Source organism: Lynx rufus, unplaced genomic scaffold, assembly GCF_022079265.1.
Source record: "Lynx rufus isolate CCGP_SWC_20201006 ecotype Redwood Valley unplaced genomic scaffold, mLynRuf1.p SCAF_2, whole genome shotgun sequence".
NCBI lineage: Eukaryota > Metazoa > Chordata > Mammalia > Carnivora > Felidae > Lynx > Lynx rufus.
In genome coordinates, this window is record NW_025814834.1 from 111,104,975 (window position 1) to 111,126,267 (window position 21,293).

At 39.7% G+C, this 21,293-nt stretch overlaps 1 protein-coding gene across 9 annotated transcripts in view; it reads right to left on the reverse strand.

Moving 5' to 3' along the window:
* Nucleotides 1-21,293, reverse strand: part of SAP130 (Sin3A associated protein 130) — an 80,112-nt gene that overhangs the window by 53,186 nt on the left and 5,633 nt on the right. For 7 of the 9 annotated variants that reach the window (XM_047083287.1, XM_047083284.1, XM_047083286.1 and 4 more), the window contains exons 3-7: nucleotides 16,887-17,122; nucleotides 16,010-16,168; nucleotides 14,631-14,742; nucleotides 13,467-13,591; nucleotides 11,687-11,811 (exon numbers count right to left, since the gene is read on the reverse strand). In XM_047083287.1, coding sequence (XP_046939243.1) covers nucleotides 11,687-11,811; nucleotides 13,467-13,591; nucleotides 14,631-14,742; nucleotides 16,010-16,168; nucleotides 16,887-17,122 — 757 coding nt within the window. Of the gene's footprint in view, nucleotides 1-11,686; nucleotides 11,812-13,466; nucleotides 13,592-14,630; nucleotides 14,743-16,009; nucleotides 16,169-16,886; nucleotides 17,123-18,595; nucleotides 18,820-21,293 lie in introns of all 9 variants that reach the window. The other 2 variants (XM_047083288.1, XM_047083289.1) reach the window with 2 other exon arrangements.

Sequence of the window (21,293 nt, forward strand, 5' to 3'; positions counted from 1 at the left end):
CTTTTTTTTTTTTCCTTCCCCTCTCCCATGGGTTTCTGTTAAGTTTCTCAGGATCCACATAAGAGTGAAAACATAGGTATCTGTCTTTCTCTGTATGGCTTCTTTCACTTAGCATAACACTCTCCAGTTCCATCCATGTTGCTACAAAGGGCCATATTTCATTTTCTCATTGCCACGTAGTACTCCATTGTGTATATAAACCACAATTTCTTTATCCATTCATCAGTTGATGGACATTTAGGCTCTTTCCATAATTTGGCTATTGTTCAGAGTGCTGCTATAAACATTGGGGTACGAGTGCCCCTATGCATCAGCACTCCTGTATCCCTTGGGTAAATTCCTAGCAGTGCTATTGCTGGGTCATAGGGTAGGTCTATTTTTAATTTTTTGAGGAACCTCCACACTGTTTTTCAGAGTGGCTGCACCAGTTTGCATTCCCACCAACAGTGCAAGAGGGTTCCCGTTTCTCCACATCCTCACCAGCATCTATAGTCTCCTGATTTGTTCATTTTGGCCACTCTGACTGGTGTGAGGTGATATCTGAGTGTGGTTTTGATTTGTATTTCCCTGATGAGGAGCGACGTTGAGCATCTTTTCATGTGCCTGGAAACAGACACTTCTAAACATTCTGGATGGAGTATAAACTGGTATAAACCCTAAGGAAGGCAATTAGTAGATATCAAAATTATAACTGTATATAATTGCTGATTACTTTTGGGAATCTATCTATACTTTGGGAATATAGATATTCTTGCACACGTTATTGACTGCAGTATTACTTATGATAGGAAAAGTATTGGAAACAACCTCAAACCCGTTCATACATACAATGGCTCACTATACTGCTACTAAGAGAACAATGAAACGGTCTATGAATGTGGGAAACTTTCGATGTATATTCCTATATGAAAAGAAAGCAAAGAGAATCTATGAGTTAATTTTTGGTTAAAAAGGACAGAAGTAAGAACTGTATGTGAATCTGACTATATACATTTTATTTACATATTTATTTTTTGGGAGAGCGCAAGCGGGGAGGGGCAGAGAGAGGGGGCAGAGGATCTGAAGCAGGCTTTGCGCTGATAGGCTGACAGCAGCGAGCCTGATGTGGGGCTTGAACTCCTGAACTGGGAGATCATGACCTGAGCCAAAGTCGGGTGCTCAACCAACTGAGCTACCCAGGTGCCCCTGAATCTGACCATATTTAAGAAACCCTGGAAGGATAGCCAGTAAGTTATTATCAGGTAATTTAGAAAAGCAAAGGGAAAGGAACATAGGATCTTGGTGGACAGGGGACAGATGAGAGAACAACACTCCTTACTACACATCTTTTTTTATGCTTTTATATTATGAAAACATGTGACTACAAATTAAAAAGAAGTTGGTTAGTTGAGCTGTAAGGGTAGACTTGATCGGGACTGTATATATCTAAAAAATTTTTTTTAATGTTTATTTATTTTTGAAAGAGAGAGAAAGAGACAGACAGAACATGAGCAGGGGAGGGACAGAGAGGGAGACACAGAATCCAAAGCAGATTCCAGGCTCTGAGCTGTCAGCACAGCTGGGGCTTGAACTCATGAATTGTGAGATTATGACCTGAGCTGAAGTCAGACACTCAACCAACTGAGCCAGCCAGGCGCCCCAGGACTGCATGTATCTAAACTAAGCAATGGTTAATTTCATCATAAGGATCCTGTCTCAAAATTCTTAAAAAACAGACATGGGGGATATTAGTGTATATAAAGTGTTAAAACTGAATGAAGGATGGTTTTCTTTCTGAAAAGAAAACTAAATGCCTATCATTCGAGTTTAAAGGAAAGCTGAAAAGACTGGCCACAAACACAACTACGCAACTTGGTAGAACTCACTGAAGAGAAAGCCTACTACCGGAGACTGGATTTTCATGTTTGGATTTTTGTTTTTTCCAGGATAAGCCATTTCCCCAAACCCATTCCCTATGTTCACCCAAGATGTAAAGGACCCCAAAAGATTTCCTCTTAAGTGACTCTCATGTTCTCAAGCCAGAGAAAAAAAACTAGAAACATAAAAACCTGGATAGCCCTGAAAAGTCTTTTGGTTATTCATTTCAAGCTTTTATTATGCCTCTTCTGTTAGTCATCTAAAAAAGGGTGGGAATGAGAAATGGATGTTCTCTTGATAATTTAAATGACCACTTTGAGATTTTGTTTCCATTTTATTTTCTCTCTCCATTATTATGGTAGAATCCAATTTTTTTTATAAGTCATAGAGCCCAAAAGTTATATCCAGAAACACAAAGAAGAAAAATACAAGCTGTGCCTATTTCATAGCCTGGTTAGTCACCACTGGAGAAATGGCACGCTGGTGGGAATATTGGACTAGATTAGCACATACATGGTAGACCAATTCTGACCAGGATGTAGAGATCCACACTGCGCAAGATACCACATTGCGAACCGAAGTACTTCTGTGGGTCCTAACATTACCGACGATGACCATTTGGACCCACTGTCCTGAGGGTCCAAATGCGGGCTGCAGGGTCAGATGTTTGGTACAATCTCTGCTGAATCTGCCTAAAGATATTATTCTTGATGCAGCAAGTGGAGACTCAGTCCTTGCTCAAATTAACAGGATTCTGAACACCACTGGTCCAGTGAATGAACAGTAATTACGACTTTGTTTTACAGCCTGGATTCTTCCCTACGTGGCTTTCACACCCTCTTCGAAGGTGACTTTAGAATAACCTGAGAAGAGCAGATATTTGGGGACACAGACCACCTGCATAAACTTGTTGCTCCAGCTATCAGGACGTCTCTGCAGCTTTATCAGGTAAAAATCCATTTTGGAGACTGGATTTTTTTAATGTTTACTTTTGAGAGAGAGGGGTGAGAAGGGGCAAAGAAGGAAGGAGACACAGAATCCAAAGCAGGCTCCAGGCTCTGAGCTGTCAGCTTAGAGCCTAATGTGGGGCTTAAACTCACATGACCTGAGCCGAAGTTAGACACTTAACTGAGTGAGCCACCCAGGCACCCTGGAGACTGGATTTTTAATAGTTGACAACATAATGTGCTGAATACAGCATCACATAAGATACTTGCTCCTAGCATTTATAATGAAAACCATTCAGAGAGATACATGTATATATAATTAAAATAAGGACAAATTTTAGGATGGATGAACTTAATTATAAAAGTAATTCTGAAAAACCTCATAACAAAGAATAACGCCAACATTTGGATAACTGGGAAAGGGTCTCCTCAATTCACCTTGAATGCACTGACATTTAAGAGGTCCAGCACATGCAAAAAATACCCAAAAAAGAGTATCTGTATTAAGGATTCAAATATGGTTTTAAGTGGTTTTGAAAGCACAGACTATAGTGTATAGTAATCTTTGACTTTTCGTGTACTCTTAATAAAAAACGATAAATATTAACATTTCTATAACATATATTACATGCTAGGCATATTCTAAGTCCTTTACATATATTAATATGATTATTTATTTAAAACATTTTTTTAAAATATTTTGAATGTTTATTTATTTCTGAGACAGAGAGAGAGAGAGACAGAGTGCGAGTGAGGAAGGGGCAGAGAGAGAGGAAGACACGGAATCCAAAGCAGGCTCCAGGCTCTCAGCTGTCAGCACAGAGCCCAACGTGGGGCTCGAACTCATGGACTGTGAGATCACGACCTGAGCCAAAGTCGTAATTGAGCCACTCAGGTACCCCTATAATCACTTTTTATAATGATCTCTGAGGTAGCTAATATTATTGCCATTTTCTACGTGAGGAAATTGAGGTATTAACTCTTTGACTAGCACTCTCACTTCCATAAACAGAGTTTGAAAATACACCATCTAAAACATGGAACAGCACATGTGTCAAAATGTCCAACACAACATCCATAAGATGGGGTACAATGCAGCCAAAGATAAAAGGAATGAATAAGATATCTCTAGGTACTGATTTGGAGTCCTCTCCAGAATATATTGTTAAGAGAAAAATGCAAGATACAAAACAGTATATATAAATACAACGTGCTAGATTTTCTGTAAGAAAGGAGTGGAAACAAACAAACAAACAAAATGTATGGGTTTATCTATGCATATACTTACTTCATAAAAAGAAACCCTGAGACACCAAATCAGAGAGTAATAAAATGGGGAATCACTAAAGAGCAAATGGCAAATTAGGTGGAGCCACAGACACTTAAGAGTCCATCTTTTTATATAGCTTTGACTTTTGAACCAAATAAATATTTTCCATGTTTTTTAAAAAGTTAAATCAAAAAGTAAATTCTAGGGGCGCCTGGGTGCCTTAGTCAGTTGAGCATCCAACTCTTGATTTTGGCTCAGGTCATGATCTCACAGTTCGCGAAATCAAGCTCGAAGCTCACAGCACAGAGCCTGCTTGGGACTCTTTCTCCCTCTTTCTCTTCCCCTCCCATGCTTGCATGCATGCTCTCTCTCTTAAAAAAAACTAAATCCTTAAAATTAAAAAACAAATTTAAACAAACAGTCCTAACTATGTATTAAATTATAATAAACATGCACTAAAAAGATAACCAAAAAACTAGGAACAGGTTATCTTAAAAAGCAAAGGGATAGGAACATGGGAAATTGGTACCTGAGGGACAGAGAAGAGAATGATACTTCTCACTGTATATCTTTTTATATATTTACATTTTGGAAATATGTGAATAGAAAGAAAATGTTACTACATATCCCACAGAGAAAATAATCAAGTGACTTTTGAACACATTCTCACTTTTAGTGGGATCCAGTTTAAGGACAAAAGAACTGTAAAGAAGTCTTAAACTTCATTCAGTCTTATTGTGAGCATAATCTACAGAAAATAAGGGGTTAATTTTCGACGGTGGACTTGGGACTGTGAAGTGTTACTATGAAACTATGTTTTTAATATTATAGATCAAAAAACCCAACTAGTTATGCTAATGTCTTGAGGACACAGGTTTTCAGTATGAAAGATGCACAAGTATAAAATTGAGGAGGGAGTCTGGGTGGCTCAGTTGGTCAAGTGTCTGACTCTTGATTTTGGCTCAGGTCATGATCTCACAGTTTGTGAGATTGAGCCTGAGGAGGGGCTCCACGTTGACTGCGTGGAGACTGCTTGAGATTTTCTCTCACCCTCTCAAAATAAATAAACCTAAAAAAAACAAAAACAAAAAACAAAATATATATATATATACATATATACACATACCACACATACATATACGTATACATGTATGTATATGTATGTGTGTATATGTACATGTGTATATATATGTGGCGCCTGTGTGACTCAGTTGTTTAAGTGGCCAACTCTTGATTTCAGCTCAGGTTGTGATCTCACAGTTCGTGAGTTTGAGCCCCGCATCTGGCTCTGCACTCAGCACAGAGCCTGCTTTGGATCCTCTTGTCACCCTCCCTGCCCCTCCCCCACTTGTGCTTTCTCTCTCAAAAATAAAGAAATGTTAGAAAAATTAAAAAAAATATATATATATATAAAATCGAGGAAAGAAAAAACTTATAATGTTAAATTTCATTTGGAGATATCAGCATGAAGCCATGACTATGTTTACTATATTGATTACCTCTGTCCACAGAAAGAGCCCAAAAGGAATGATACCTCAAGAGCAATGTGTACCCCTAGCAACCAGATCTTGGGTTCTAATTCCCATTCTCCACTAAAGAGAACCAAGAATCTTTGCAGAAATGGCTGATTTCAAGACCAGGGAAGCAGAAAAAATAAAAAAGGGCCTAATTTATCATGTACCAGAAATAGGAAAGTATGTGAAGTCCAAAAGGAGATATCAAAATGACACTCAAGCCAGTTTGTAGGGGTTCTCACTAGCCAAATTTGGGGCAGCTAGGAAAGAAAGGGATTTTCATTAAAATACACCGAGTAAAGAAAATATCCCTGATCCATAGTAGCAACACCCTCCTATACAAAAAAAGATCAAAGAGATTAAGTAAGGTCAGCCAGCTAGAAAGTGATCCCAAGTCTGTTGTCTTAATCACTATACTATCTCTTTTTAATGGCCTCAGAGGCAGCTCTAGGAATAGACACCCAATTTAGACAAATACAGAAAATATGTGGTTAATTTACAATGAGTAGACTAATGAGCATCCTCCAGTGTTAAACTGGATGTTTGCTTCACTTTAGAGTGAGGACAAGAAGTGCTGTAGGCAGAGACTGCTGGTTTGTGATTTTCTCACCTCTCAGAAAACAGTAACAAGGAAAAGAAAAAGGAATTCAGTCTCCATCTTTGGCAAAACTAGGAGAGACCTGAAAACTCAAACCACAGAAGGGGTAGCAGAACGGCCAAGGCAGTGATACTCAAACATGAGCCAATACAGACAGGATTTCTGCGGCTATAATTTAAGGGACAAGATCCAGTCAAGTATAATTCTCCAAAGCGAGGAGCATACTCTGACACAGGAAACCATAATCTTTTGTTTGTAACAATCAGAGGGGTCACTGAAGCAGAACCTGGACTCGGACCAGTTCCAAGATCCAGAAATCAACGATGTAGGGTTAAACTATTAACCACACACACAAATAAGTGCCATGTGAAAAACAGGGTGTGGTGAGGGGCACCTGGCTGGCTCAGTTGGTAGAGCATGTGACCCTTCATCTCAGGGTCATGAGTTCAAGTCCCATGTTGGGTACAGAGTTTACTTTAAAAAACAAACAAACAAACAAACAAACAAACAAACAAACAAACAGCATGTGGTGAGATGCAGGGAAGAGAGAAACTGCCATTTGGGACAATCTATCTTCACTAGCAGGAGAGAAGTAATGACCAAGAAAATACAAACACAGGATTCTGAGCCATTAGGAAAATCTCCCCTAATCCAGTACACAGCCTAGCCTACAACAAGAACCAATTACAAATAGATGACGCAGAATACATTCAACTCCATTCAAAGATGAGTAGTCAGAACGCAACCAGTACAGGATCTATCTCATGATGCTATAAGAAAAATGGTGGACAGAAAAAGGGGAAGTTCACTAGAAATACTTTCACTAAGCAGATGAAAATTGTGCCATGAATGAAGAAACCTGATGCAATAACTGCTTCTAGAAATGAAAACACAAAGCAAAGATGTAAGAGCTCACTGGACATAATGATTAGACAACAGAAGGGGCTAAAATAAGCATAGCTCAAGAGAAAAACAGAAGAAAATATTCAGCTGCATCAGGACTGAAAGCAAAACTAAAAAGTAGAGCATGCCAGACAATGGTAGAAACTCAATAAGAAACAGAGAAGATTGCGAGAAAAGTAAGCAGAATCAAAAGGGGGAAAAGTTAATAAGGCTTAGATAAGGAAGTCATGCAAAAAGGATCCAACAAACACATAACTGGGTGCCCCCTCCCACTAAAATGGAATAGAATAAAGACACAATCCAAGAAAACTGTTCATAAATATGGTGTCACGCTGCAGATTAAAAACATACACCATGTTTCAGAACAGAACAATACACAGTGGTCGCTACAAAACAAATCCCAGTTAAATCATCGAAATTCAAAGATACAGAGCCTTAGGGGCGCCTGAGTGGCTCAGTTGGTTGAGCTTCCAGCTCTTGGTTTCAGCTCAGGCCATGATCCTAGAGTCGAGACTGAGTCCCATACTGGGCTCAGTGCATAGGATGGAGCTTGCTTAAGATTCTCTCTTCCCTTCCCGACCCCTTCCCCTGTTCATGCTCTCTCTCTCTCTCTAAAAAAAACAAAACAAAAACAAAACACAACAAAACAAAAAACAAAGAAAAAAAATCTTAGGCAATCAGGCAAAAATGTCAAGATCCTTTTAAGGTGTTTAAAAAAAGAAATCAAGCTGGCCTTACTTCTGTACATCATCTAGTTCTGGAAGGCAGAGGAAAAACACTTGATAAAGTACTCACAGAAAGAATACAGAAACAAAAGAATTATCAGTTAAACTACTGCTTAAGTATAGTGATAACTGCAAAATGATTCTGAACATGTGAAAACTCAAAATACTGGTCCTGTAAGTTCTTTTTGAGGAAGGTAATAGAGTTCATTCAATCAAGCAACGAACAACAATAAAAAATGATTTAAAAAATTGGCAGATAGGATTACTCTATTTAACAAAAAGAATAAGACTTAAAATTTTTTTGGAACTTTCCTTTGTTTCTATGCCTTAAACCAATTTAATTATCATTGGTTTATCTGGTCTTTGAGAGTTTGATAGAATTCAGTGAAACCGTCTGGGCCTAGTGCTTTTCTGGGAGATGTTGCTTTGAAATTTTTTTCTATTTCTCCAATAGAAATTGGTCTATTTAAACTTTCTGGCTTCAGGGGCACCTGGGTGGCTCAGCTGGTTGCGCATCTGGCTCTTAGCTTTGGCTCAGGTCACAATTTCACAGTTTGTGAGTTCAAGCTCTCCGTTGGGCTCTATGCTGACAGCACACAGCCTGCTTGAGATTCTCCCTCTCTCTCTCTCTGTACCCCTCCCCCACTCACATGCTCTCTGTCTCTCTCAAAATAAACAAAATTAAAAAAATAAATAAACTTTCTGGCTCAATTCAAAGGGAGCTAAATATTAGAAATTTATCATTGTTATAGATTTTTTAAACTTAAAAAAAATTATTTACTTTGAAGGACAGAAATAGTGTGAGCAGGGGAGGGACAGAGAGAGAGGGTGAGAGACAGAATCTGAAGTAGGCTCTGTACTGTCAATGTATAGCTCGATGCAGGGCTTGAACTCACGAGCTATGAGATCATGATCTGAGCCGAACACTTAACTGACTGAGCCAGCCAGGTGCCCCTATCACTGTTACAGATTTAAGTAGAAAAATCATCTGGTCATTAGGGTTTTTGCCTGTTTAATTCACTAGTGTATTTCTAGCGCCCAGAGTACTGAGACTGGCAAAATGCTCAAAGTACATCTCACAAAATTCAACATCCATTTTTTTATTAAAAATTCAATACAATGGAAAAGATAGATACTTTGATAACATGGTTTAAAAAAAAAACTCTAGTTTTCATTGTCTGCACATTTCTAACTTTCAAATTTCCTCATACCATCTGAATATACTAACTTTTTTTTTTTAAGTTTATTTACTGATTTTGAGAGTAAGAGAGAAAGAGAGAGAGCAAGCAGAGGGAGAGGGAGAGAGAGCATCTCAAGCAGGCTCTGTGCTGTCAGTGCAGAGCCCAACACAGGGCTCAATCCTATGAACTGTGAGATCATGACCTGAGCTGAAATCAAGAGTTGGGACACTCAACCGACTGAGCCACCCAGGCACCCCTGAATACATTAACTTCCTCAAGGTAATACAAAATTAAAATGAACAACATATAATCTGTTTTATGTTGGGCAGTTGTGTCTCTCTATACCTCAGGCAATATTTTAAATTACCAAAAGGTAAAGTATGCTCATTTTACTGAAGAGGAAACTAAGGATCAGTAATGTTGAGAAACTTGCCTAATGCCACACAGCTAGTGAATGACAGAGCTAATGGTTAAATAGAAGTCCTAGGCATTCTTCTACATTTAAAAGTTACTTTCTTCAGAGTTCTGTTCCAGACCCTCTTCTCACTGTATTTATTCCCCCTGGTGAGACTCATACCCCCAACCTTGAACTGTAGCTCACAAGCGGATAACTCCCAAACCCATTATCTCTGGCTCTGACATCTCTTCAACCACCTGCTGACAACAGCCACTTGATTGTTCCATGGATAAACTCAGTATCCCAAAAATCAAAATTATTTCTAACATTCGCTTTCTTTCCCTTGTTTCCTTTTTACTTACTTGGTCAAACAAGGAAAAAAACCAAGGAGACATCTAGACTTCTTCCTCACCACTCTGCCCTGCCTCCAGCTGGTAATCAAGACTTAGGGGCGCCTGGGTGGCGCAGTCGGTTAGGCGTCCGACTTCAGCCAGGTCACGATCTCGCGGTCCGTGAGTTCGAGCCCCGCGTCGGGCTCTGGGCTGATGGCTCAGAGCCTGGAGCCTGTTTCCGATTCTGGGTCTCCCTCTCTCTCTGCCCCTCCCCCGTTCATGCTCTGTCTCTCTCTGTCCCAAAAATAAATAAACGTTGAAAAAAAAAAATTTAAAAAAAAAAAAAAAAAAAAAGACTTATGGATGGTCTCTTCTGACTGTTTTGGTCTTCATGCCTACTACCCCTTCTTTTGTTCAGTGAATCACTTCTTGTTTATATTGCCAAAGGCAACACATAACCAAAGGTATTAATCAAGAAAGACCTCCTGGCAAGGCTCACATCCCATTGTCTCCGCCTGACTTTCACAACCTTCCCACAATGCAATACAATGCAATATGCCTTGGGGATCAGGAGGACAAATACCATCATGTCTTCACCCAACAGGTGTACTTCCTTAGAGGCACCCCAGATCATTCCTCGTCAACCAGACTTTATCCCTGTAGGGCCCTGTTGATCTCTCCCTTTTCAGATACCCAAACCTTCCAATACAGCCTAGAGACTTACAGTCTATCTCTAGCAAATCCGCAATCTCTAATCTGAATATATCCTTTACCTCCCTGCCCTAATGAATCTCAGCTCTCCCCTGAGAATACTCCTTCCCCCTTCAGCCCTCTCACCTGGGAGACCTTTTCTCTCAAAAACCTCTTCCCCATCTATATGGTCTTCCTGAATTATCTCCTTCAGAACTCTTACCTGGACTCCAAACTCCTCTATTAACCTATCTCAACATCTCCACTTCAGTGCTCAGAAGTCAACACCATCTTCCAGTGCTCAAAACCAATCAGGGATTTCTCCCCAAAGCTAGTCCTCCCACTGTTCTTCATCACACGTTACTGCAGCATCACTTTCCTAGCCACATGATGTCACCTTCCTAGCCACGCAGTATTACTGCTGCGAAACCTTCCTAGCTACACAACTGGCAGGGCCAAAATCCTAACTCCTCCTATTCTCTCACTGCCCCTATATAATTCTTCAGAAGTCCTCAACCAACTTCAAACCTCTACTCTGGATCTAACCAGGTTCCACCTCCAACAATCCTCTCTCCTGGATTCCTGACACACCCTTCTAAACCATCTCTCTGTTTCTCACTTTGCCTCTCCACAGCTGATCCACCAAAAACTTCAGATCAGGACGCTGCTCTGCTCAAAACTCTGGTAAGGCTTCCCGCTGCACCCCAGCAAAGTCTAAATCTGTAAAGGGCTTCCTAAGGCCCTAAGTGATATGGAGACCCTGTTACTTCCTAAAATAATCTCTGGCCGCTCTCCTCCCATCAGCCTCTTGCTTCTCCTTAGGCATGGCAAACACACTACAATCTCAGGCCTTTGCACTTACTGTTCCCACTGCTTAGAATGCTCTTATCCTACACAGCCATATGGCTCACTTCATTACATCTTTCAACTGTTGGCTCCAATCTGTTCTTATCAACAGTTCTCCCGGATCACCTTACATGAAGTGGTAGGCCTGCACTGCCTACCCTGTCGCTCCAAATCTCACCCTATCTAATTTTTCCCCAAAGCACTTTGCACCATCTAGGACACTTTGTTTTTGTGTGTCTCCAGCCCCTAAAAATAGAAACTCTATGAGGGCAGGAATGTCTCGTTGTTCACTGCTTTACCTCTAGTATCTAGAACACTACAGAGCTCATAGAAAAGCACTCAAGGAGTATTTACTGAGGTAAATGAAAGGATGAAGGAAAGAAAAAGGTAAAGAAGAAGGGCTAGATCTTTAAGCCCCAAATATACCTGAGTGCTGAATCAGTAGCATGTGCTGCTGTTGTAGTAATGACTGGAGATTGAGCTCTGGTGGCTGAAACTGTTGCTACCACAGCAGGAGGGATGGTATTAGAGGTGGTCACAGGTGGACGAGACTACCAAGAAAAGAGAAAAAAATATTTCATTTAAAACAAAAAGCAAAATAAAATACAGTAAGCCAAACACTGTAAGTGTAATTTAAAACCTGGGCCTCCAAACAAGTATGTTGTTCAAATGAAAGGAAATTCTCACCATTCTGACTAAGGAATTCTGTGTTCAGATAGGTAATTTTAAGACCAAGAGTCAGAATTACAAAAAAAATTCCCATTTTGGCTGGATAGAGTATATAAATTCCTCCTTTCCAAATATGACTAGATTCAACATTTTATCCTATGGGGAGTAGTTGGGATCCAACCCTTCAGATCTAGAGTGCCCACAGATTTGTTGTTGGTTCTGACATAGACATTCTATACTCCCACACAACCAAGCGCTTTCCACAGAGGGCTCTAAGCCGTCGGATGGAGATGCTGGCTCTCGGGCCCTCTAAGACAGCAACCACGTGAAAACAGCATTTGCTTATGGAAGATTCAGGGTGCCCAGCTGCTCTCTGGCTGTTTTCACATGGATGTACGTCTCTTACCTTCCTTTATACTACATCTGTGTATAAAATCTTCACCAGACAAGTTCCACCCTGGGCTTCACTGGCTTGTCCACTGTCATTTCTTTCGATCATCTGAGCTCTTCTGAGTAGTCCCTTTCTTGACCCTGATACATGCAGTTCAATTCGCAAATGCTGCCCATTTGGATCTGCCTCTTATCTCCAGACCTTCGATCTGCAGTGCCTACGCCTACTGCTACAGCTTGTCTCACACCAGGTCATCACACTAGCTTTAGAACTCCCTGTTTGGGTTCTTTCTCCTGTCCTTCCTGTATACCATTTACACTCCAGGGGCCGAATGAGTCTCCAAATGTGCTTTGTTAGCCAGCAAGCCCTCTTATTTTGTTTTAAATTGAAAACTCTAGGCTGGACATGTACTACCCAGTGTCCTACCCAGCAATCTTCCTGATTGTGTTAAACCCAGCTGTTCCATATATGTGACCAGTCTGGCCCCCAAAAGTATTTGAACATGCATCTACCGTCTGTGGTTCAGCTACATTAATCTTTCAAAGAGATTTCTGTGATCTCATATTACTATGTTCAAAAAACTTAGTGGCTCTCTGCTGTGTATAAAATCAAGTTTACACTCTGTATCTTCAAGCTCTGAATTCAGAGACATCACAGTATCACCTCATAACACAGTATACTTCAGTACTATTGAGGCCATAGATTTCCTTGGAAAAAAGTTGAAAGACACAGACTGTCTTTCTTGAAAAGCACACACACGTGTATAAAAATGTGCACGAAGTATTTAGGGGCTCAAACATCCCTATCTGAATTAAAACTTCTCCGTTCTGGCTCACCTTTACTAAACCCAGTATACAAGTGCCATGATCTTCCTTGCCACTGTGCATAGTCTCACTCCCTTTCACCGCCTCTTCACTTCTCTGAATCTCCCTCTACACCCATCCCTACGACAGCTTCCCTTGGCCCTGCTCTTCTAAATCTCCGTGGCTGATCATCTCACACCGTATAGAACTCAACCTTCTGGACACTTTGGCGACTAGATCAAAAGTCACGTGAGGTCAAAGGACTCTCCAAGGCTCTAGCAGAGTCAAGAACTCTGAGTAGGCACTTGATACTTGCTGGCTGACTACCCACAAGCTGACATGCCTGGATAGGTTGGTGAATGATATGCTGTACTGCCGGCTGAGCTGTAGCAGTATTTGGCAACTGGGAAGTCGGCCTCAGGACCGTGGTCACTTTAGAACTGGACATCACAGCAGCAGCGGCTGCACCTGGAAAATAATTTTTGTCATTAGTATGGCTTATGGGCTCACCATTTAAATATTCCAATCATATGCCCTAGGAAAAGAGTGCAGATATGTTCTAAAACTCAGTATGTCAGTAATTTAGCTGACATGCCGTATTGTATACTTCCCTTTTGTCACGTAGAAAATTTTAAAAAGTACACTCACGGGTTGTGATTTGTTAAGATTAGTAAACTGTTTTGTTTCTTCCAGGACACTATGAAATGAAACTGTTTTCTGTTTTGTTAACTGCAAGGATGCAGAAGAGAGGCACACACTGAATAGCACAGCGCGGGGCTGCTGCCTTCATTTAGGGCAAGGCTCCAGTGGTTCAACCAACAGTGAGGGTTCACCTGAACTACCTCTGCCTTTGTATTGTCAAATACAGGCAAATGACATCTTAGTATTTTCACGAAAGTACTTTCGATCTAACACAGACGCCCTTGCAATCTGTGAACTTTGCTCTGGGGACCAATGAATTACGTTATGACCAAGTAAACCTGGTTTTGTACTTGTTAGCCTGATTTTGCCAACAATGATTTTACACTCTCCAACATAAGGCTGATGAAGTAGTTGAGAAAAGTCACTGAATTTAATACTTGACAACCTATCAGAATTTAACTGTAAGAATAAATCCATCTTACAGCTGTATTAATTGAGTTACCATTATCACTAAACCTTTAAAATATTCAGTATTCGTATTTGTGACTTTATTCTAAACATCAAGATCATTTTGGACTGTCATAAGTCTGAGGCGTTCCTCATTATAAAGGACAATCTTTAGACCCTACTAAAAATCTGAATTGTTTAAAGTTTACACCCAAAAGCATACACACATGCTTGTTGGGGTATGACTGTAATTAGCACATATTTGACCATGCCAAAATGTGTATTGCTCTAAGTTTATTCCTGCTGTCCTATAACTTTAATAAGCTGATTCTAGATACATTTTTTATTACTGTATCTCTTACCAAATGTGTATCTGCCAATGCATTTTGAGAACTTAAGCAAAACGTACAGTTTTTACCTCGAGGTAAATGAGAAGCTCCAATGTGAAGAGGGGGCCCAGGAGCATTGCTGCGGATAATAGACATCTGTACATTTGTGGTCATGATATGGTGCAGGTTACTGGGATGTCCCTGCAAGAAACAGGACATAATGTTATTTTCATGTGCTTGGTCTTAGCCATTGATGCTTAGCCATTGCTTCTAGGAGGTCAGCTACCTCCAAATGTGGGTCAGGGTGTTCCTTTTAGACAGTGAGTACCCCAAGGGAAAGGATGTTTAGTTTTTTTTATGCAACATACTACATGAAGACCCATGCCCTCAAGCATGGGGTAAGTGACTGTGAGGACACTTCAACTGCCTTGAGCCACAGTAGGTGCTAGATCTCTAACAGATGGACTCATTTGACTGCCCACTTTGGGACACTCTCATCTCCAATATTAGTCTTTCACACTTGTTCTCTCTGCGTTGGCAAAAAGCTTATTCTATTTTATTTTATTCTATTTTAGAATAAGCCAAAAGCTTATTCTATTTTATTCTTATTTCCTATTCTATTTTTTTTACGTGCCACTGCATTCATCCACTCTTTATGTTATGCAGGACTTCTAAGTAAATGTCAATTAGCACTCAGCAGGTACTCCCATACGAGTTCTTCAACTCCTCCCCTCCTTAGAGGACCTTCCTCACAGGCTCCCAACCCTGATGCCAGTGATACCCAGGTGGGGGTTCCAGTATTTCTGGGAGTACTCAGCAGTATGACAAGAGAAAAAACAAAAAACAAAAAACATAGTGTCTTCTTGGAATACCAATTTTTTTCTTAAAAACTTGAAGGGAAAGTTTTTAGATTCAGGTTTTTTCACTGGTCAATAATTCAAAATATTTAAATAAATCATATACATATTATAGAGTAGGAGTAGAATTTCAGCCAAAAAACATAAGCTAAAACATGAGACTACAAAATAAATGTTCACGACTGATGAGCTGCTTGAGGGCACCTGCTAGGTGCCCAAGACATACACCATCATCCTCCTCAGAGAAAAATCCTAAAGAAGCATTACTGCCACGAGGCTGTTCTCCACCCCCCAAAGCTAACCAGCACAAGTGGACTCAGCACCTCAAGGATACGGACGGTCTTGTCTAGACTTGTATCTCACATGGACGGTGGTGCCTCACACATAGCAGATGCTCAATACATACTGGCCAAATGACAAAGACCACTGTGCATGTTGGTTTTACTCCCTGCAGATATCCTTCTCTCTCAAACCTGCTATCCTCCCCTTGCAGATACCAGTGACCATTTTTTAATTTAATACAGTGCCTAATGTACTGCTGGCATTCAATAAATAATGATCAACAGTTTGGCATCTCAGTTTGAAAATCAGCAAATTAAGAGGAGAAAAACCTGTTGTCCACTGATTGTTGCCACAGGAATGGCTGAAGCTTGAGGGATGCTACTCTCCATGGTAACGGTAACCTGCCCTGGAACCTTGGGGGGAAGTGACAAGGTAGAAGGTGGAGCAGGAGCAATGGGACGGCTAGGCATGGTGGGCTTCGGGGGCGGCTGCGAACAGAAAACCACACGAAACAATCAATAGCTTTTTACGAGTGATGCATTTCCTTCTATAGTTAAAAAAGTACACAAATCAAACCTGGAGAGGGCCAGGAAAGATCCAGAAGCCTTATATATTTTATCTCTTAGCATCACAGCTCTTCCATTCAAGTACCAGCATTTCCATTTTACAGATGAGGAAGCATACAAAGCAAGGCTATGTCACTTGCTCCAAGCCACACAGACAGTAAAAACTGGAACTGGGACTGAAGCCCAGACTTGGATGGCTCACAGCCCACATTCTTTCTTCTGTACAATGCTGCATCCCAAGTTTGGGTGGAAGTAAACAAAACTCCCAGTAACTAAAACATTGCGACAAGGTAATACACAAGGCGATATTCTCAGATACCCCCAAATTAGTGAGCTTTAAAACAAAACCTTGGAGAAGAGTGCCACTCCAAGATAAAAACTAAGTCAGCATGCCCATTAACTTGAATAAAGTCAATGTCAAAATGGATACTAGAAAAGATCCTGTGATGCCAACTGCCCAGCGGCACAAGATAGGCACTGCAGAACAGCAGAGCTCTGAGCGACAGAAAAGAGCTGAACTGATGGGTCAAAAAGAGAACGCTGTGATCCTGGATGCAGCCTAAGACTCTGTGAATACTGTCAGGAACATGAGCCAGTCCTTAGCTGTGGTTTAATGTGAAATTTTAAACCTCTCCATTACCTTCATAAGTCCCTCCGAAAAGGAGAGTGGCACTGCTGGCGTCAGATGTGCTGGTGGGGCTGTCACTGTGACGGGTGTGCCCGATGCAACAGCATGGTGTGTAGACAACATCTGCACCTGCGGATAGGGCCTTACCACAACAGGCTCTTGCTTCTCTTCACGGGACTGGAGGGAGCCGCCGGAACCCATGTGCTCCCTGGCAGTGACTTCAGCCTCTCGACTAGATTCATCATTGACTAGTAAGGGCATTAAGGGAGAAACCTCATGTCATATGCTTTCAGTGTTAAATAATACTAATGAAGTAAACAGCACATACAGCTGTCAGCTGGGCTGATAGCTCAGAACCTGGAGCCTGCTTTGCATTCTGTGTCTCTCTCTCTCTCTCTCTCTGCCCCTCACCCACTTACTCTCTCTCAAAAATAAGAAGGCATTAAAAAAAATTAAAAAAAAATTATCTCAAACAGTTGGAAGAGCAATGCAAGACAGGATGCTTTCATTTAAGGTATTTATTTAAAAAGTTATAAAAACCTAACATTAAAAAGATAACATAAATATTCTTAAGCCCAAGAACATACAGCTTTTCAAAACAAATTTCCTACAAAACAAACATGGAGATCTCTATCATTATTACAATCCTATCATCATTATGTACACCTTTTGAAACTCAACAATTCCACTTGCAGCAATGTATCCTATAAAATACATAGTACGTGTGTAAAATGACTTGTGTACATTATTTGTTTCACCATTTTTATTCCAGTAAAGGAATTTTTAAAACCTACGCATCTATCAACAGGTGACTGGATGTATAAATTCCGGTATACTCCCAGACTACCATGTAACTATAAAAATAAGACAAAGAAGCTTTTTAGGTATTCTTATTAAAAAATCGGTAATGTGCATTATGCAAAAACATATCTAAAGGAAAAAAGCAAGGTACAGAACAGTGAAAAAGTAATCATACATGCCTTTATTTTCTTATGTAGAAACATAACTCCCAAAGTATCTTGATTTCTTGATGGGAAAGAAAGTAGATTCTGAGAGAATAGGGATAGGAGAGATACTTTTTGCTATACACTCTTTCTTTGGGAATTGTGGACCGGAACAACATGTAACTATTTAAAAACAATTTAAAAATTGAGGGAATTTGACTCCCACATTGGGTTCTGTGCTGACAGGGCAGAGCCTGCTTGGGATTCTCTCTCTCCCTCTCTCTCTGCCCCTCCCATGCATGCCTTCTCTCTCTCTCAAAATAAATAAATAAAATTTTTAAAAAAGCTAAATGAAATTCCATTGGATATACCATAGCTTTTTTAACCATTATATCACTGATGGGCTTTTAGGTTATTTCCAAATTTTTGCTATTATCAACAACTCTGGGATAAACATCCATATGTATTTTGAGTTCTTGTCCAGCGATTTCCTCAGGAAAAAAATCTCTGAGTACAGGTGTTACGTGAAAAGACAGATGTATATTTTACATTTTGTTATATGTTGATTTTTCTCCCTGGTCATTCAGATTTTTTTTACTTTGATTTTTAAAACCACTCTATTGATGTACAATTTACATACAATAAAATGGCTATTTGGAGACTAGAGAGTTCAACAACAGTTTTGTTTTTTTTTTTTTACATTCTTAACCAACAGGCTAGGAGTAGAACTGCTGGGTCAAATGGTAAGTAAATGTTTATAGGAGACTGCCAAAATACCTTCCAAAGTGGTTGTATCGTGTTATAGTCCCATCAGCCAGTGGATCAGAGTTCTAGCAGCTCCTTATCCTCACAATTCTTGATACACAGACATTCCAGTGGGTGTTTAGCGGGGTTCTCATGGTGATTTCAGTTAGCATCTCCATGATGACTAGTGATGTGCAACTTCTTTTTATGTGGTCACAGGCCATTCATAAATATCTTCCTTTGTGAAGTATATGTTTCTTTTCAAAAAAAAATTTTTTTTTACATTTATTTATTTTTGAGAAACCGATAGAGTGCGAGTGGGGAAGGGGCAGAGACAGGAGACAGAATCCGAAGCAGGCGCCAGGCTCTGAGCTGTCAGCACAGAGCCCAACATGGGGCTCGAACCCACGAGCCGTGAGATCATGACCTGAGCCGATGTTGGATGCTTAACCGACTAAGCCATGCAGATGCCCCATGAAGTGTATGTTTCTATATTTTGTCCATTTTTTAGTCAGTCAGCTTTACTGAGGTATAATTTACATAGAAAATCCACTAATCCTTTGTATAAAATTAGATGAGTTTTTGCAGGAGTATACAGTATTCTAACCACAATACAATCACGATGGAGAACATTTTCCATTACTCTTACCGGTTCATTCATGCCCCTTTGCAGTCAGTTCCCTCCCTCAGACCCTCCTACCCCTTAGAAACCATTAATTTGCTTTCTAACACTATAGCTTTGTGTTTCCTGGAATTTCATACAAATAGAATCATACAATATTTGGTCTGTTGTGTCGGTTTCTTTCTCTTAGTATAGTCAGTCCTTGAACAACATGGATTTGAATTGCACAGCTGTACTTACACATGGCTTTTGATACAGTACAGTGCTGTAAATGATTTTTTCTTCCATATGCTGTTCTTTCTTTCTTTCTTTATTTTAGAAAGAGAGAGACCATGCATGTGCCTAAGCAGGTTCCACACTCAGCATGGAGCCTGACACAGGCACTGATCCCACAACCCTGGAATCATGACCTGAGCAGAAATCAAGAATCACACCCTCAACCAACTGAGCCACCCAGGTGCACCTCTTCCTTAGGCTTTTCTCTGTAACATTATCTTTTCTCTAGCTTACTTCATTATAAAAATACAGTATATGGTATATAAAACACAAATATGTATCGATTGTTTATGTCATCAGTAAGGCTTCTGCTCAACAGTAGGCTATTAGTAAAGTTTTGGGGGAGTCAAAGTTATACTCAAATTGACTCAGAGGGCCAGTGACCCTAACCCTCAGGTTGTTCAAGGGTTAACTGTATAATGTTTTTAAGGTTCATCTATGTTGTTCTATATGCTAGCAGTCTGCTCCTTTTTATTAAGTAGTTTTCCACTGTATGTGTAAACCAAACTTTATCTAGTCACCAGCTGATAAATTCTGGGTTGTTTTCAGTTTATGGCTATTGCTTCTAGGAACACTGATTCTAGGAACACTGAAGTATGAACATTGCTCCTAGGAACACTGAAGTATGAGTCTTTGAACATACATTTCCATTTATCTTGGGGAAATATCTAGGAATGGGATTGCTAGGTTGTATGGTCAAGTTTATATTTAACTATGAAGTACTGCCAAACTGTTTCGAAAGTAGCTAGATTATCTGGCGTTCCCAACAAGAAGGTATGGATTCTACTTGCTCCATGAACACCTCAAACTTGGTATTGCTGGTATTTAATTTTAGTCAGTATAGTAGATATGTAGTATTTTCTGTGGTTTAGTTTGCATAGCCTTGAGGAAATAACACAATTGAGTATCTTTCATGTGCTTATTGGACATTCCTATAGCATCTTTGGTGATCGGTCTATTCAAAGTTTGCCCATTAAAAAAAAATCAGAGTGTCTCAAATAGCAAAAGCTATTAAGTTACAAGAGTTCTTTATATATTTAGGATATAAGTCCTCTGCAGATACATTTATCCAAATGTCTTTGTGGCTTGCATTTTTGTTAATGGTGTCTTTTGAAGAACAGGCATTTTTAATTTTGATGAAGTACAATGTATCAGTTGTTTCTTTCATAATTAGTGTTTTTTGTGACCTAAACAGTATTTGGTCACTGCAGTTTCCATGTTTTCTTTTAGAAATTTTAAGTTTTACGTTTAGGTCCATAATGATACATTGTGAGTTAATTTTCGTGTAAGGCAAAAGTAAAGGTTAAGGTTCATTTTTTCCATATGGATATTCTGGTGTTCAAGCACTATTCTGTTGAAAAGACTATCATTTCCCTATTGAATTATCTATGTACATTTGTCAGAAATCAGTTGACCGGTATTATGTATGGGTCTGTTTCTGGATCCTCCACTTTCAATGATCTATATTTCTATCTTTATGCCAATACTACACTGTCTTGATTAGTGTAAGCTTACAGCAAGTCTTAAAATAACGTAGTAGAGTCTTCCAACTTTCTTTTCTTTTAAGGGGGATCAAAATTGCTTTGTCTATTGTAGATCCTTTGGTTTCTACATAAATATAGATTCAGGCTGGCAAGTTTTACAAAAGGACATGAAAGGATTTTCATCAGGATTTTTAAAAATCTACAGATCCCCTTGGGTAGAACTATTATTTTAAAAATATTGAGTGTTCCAATCCATAGGCATGATTGATCATTTCATTTATCTAGGTTAAAAAAAATTTTTAATGTTTATTTATTTTTGAGAGAGAGAGAGAAACAGAGTGTGAGCAGG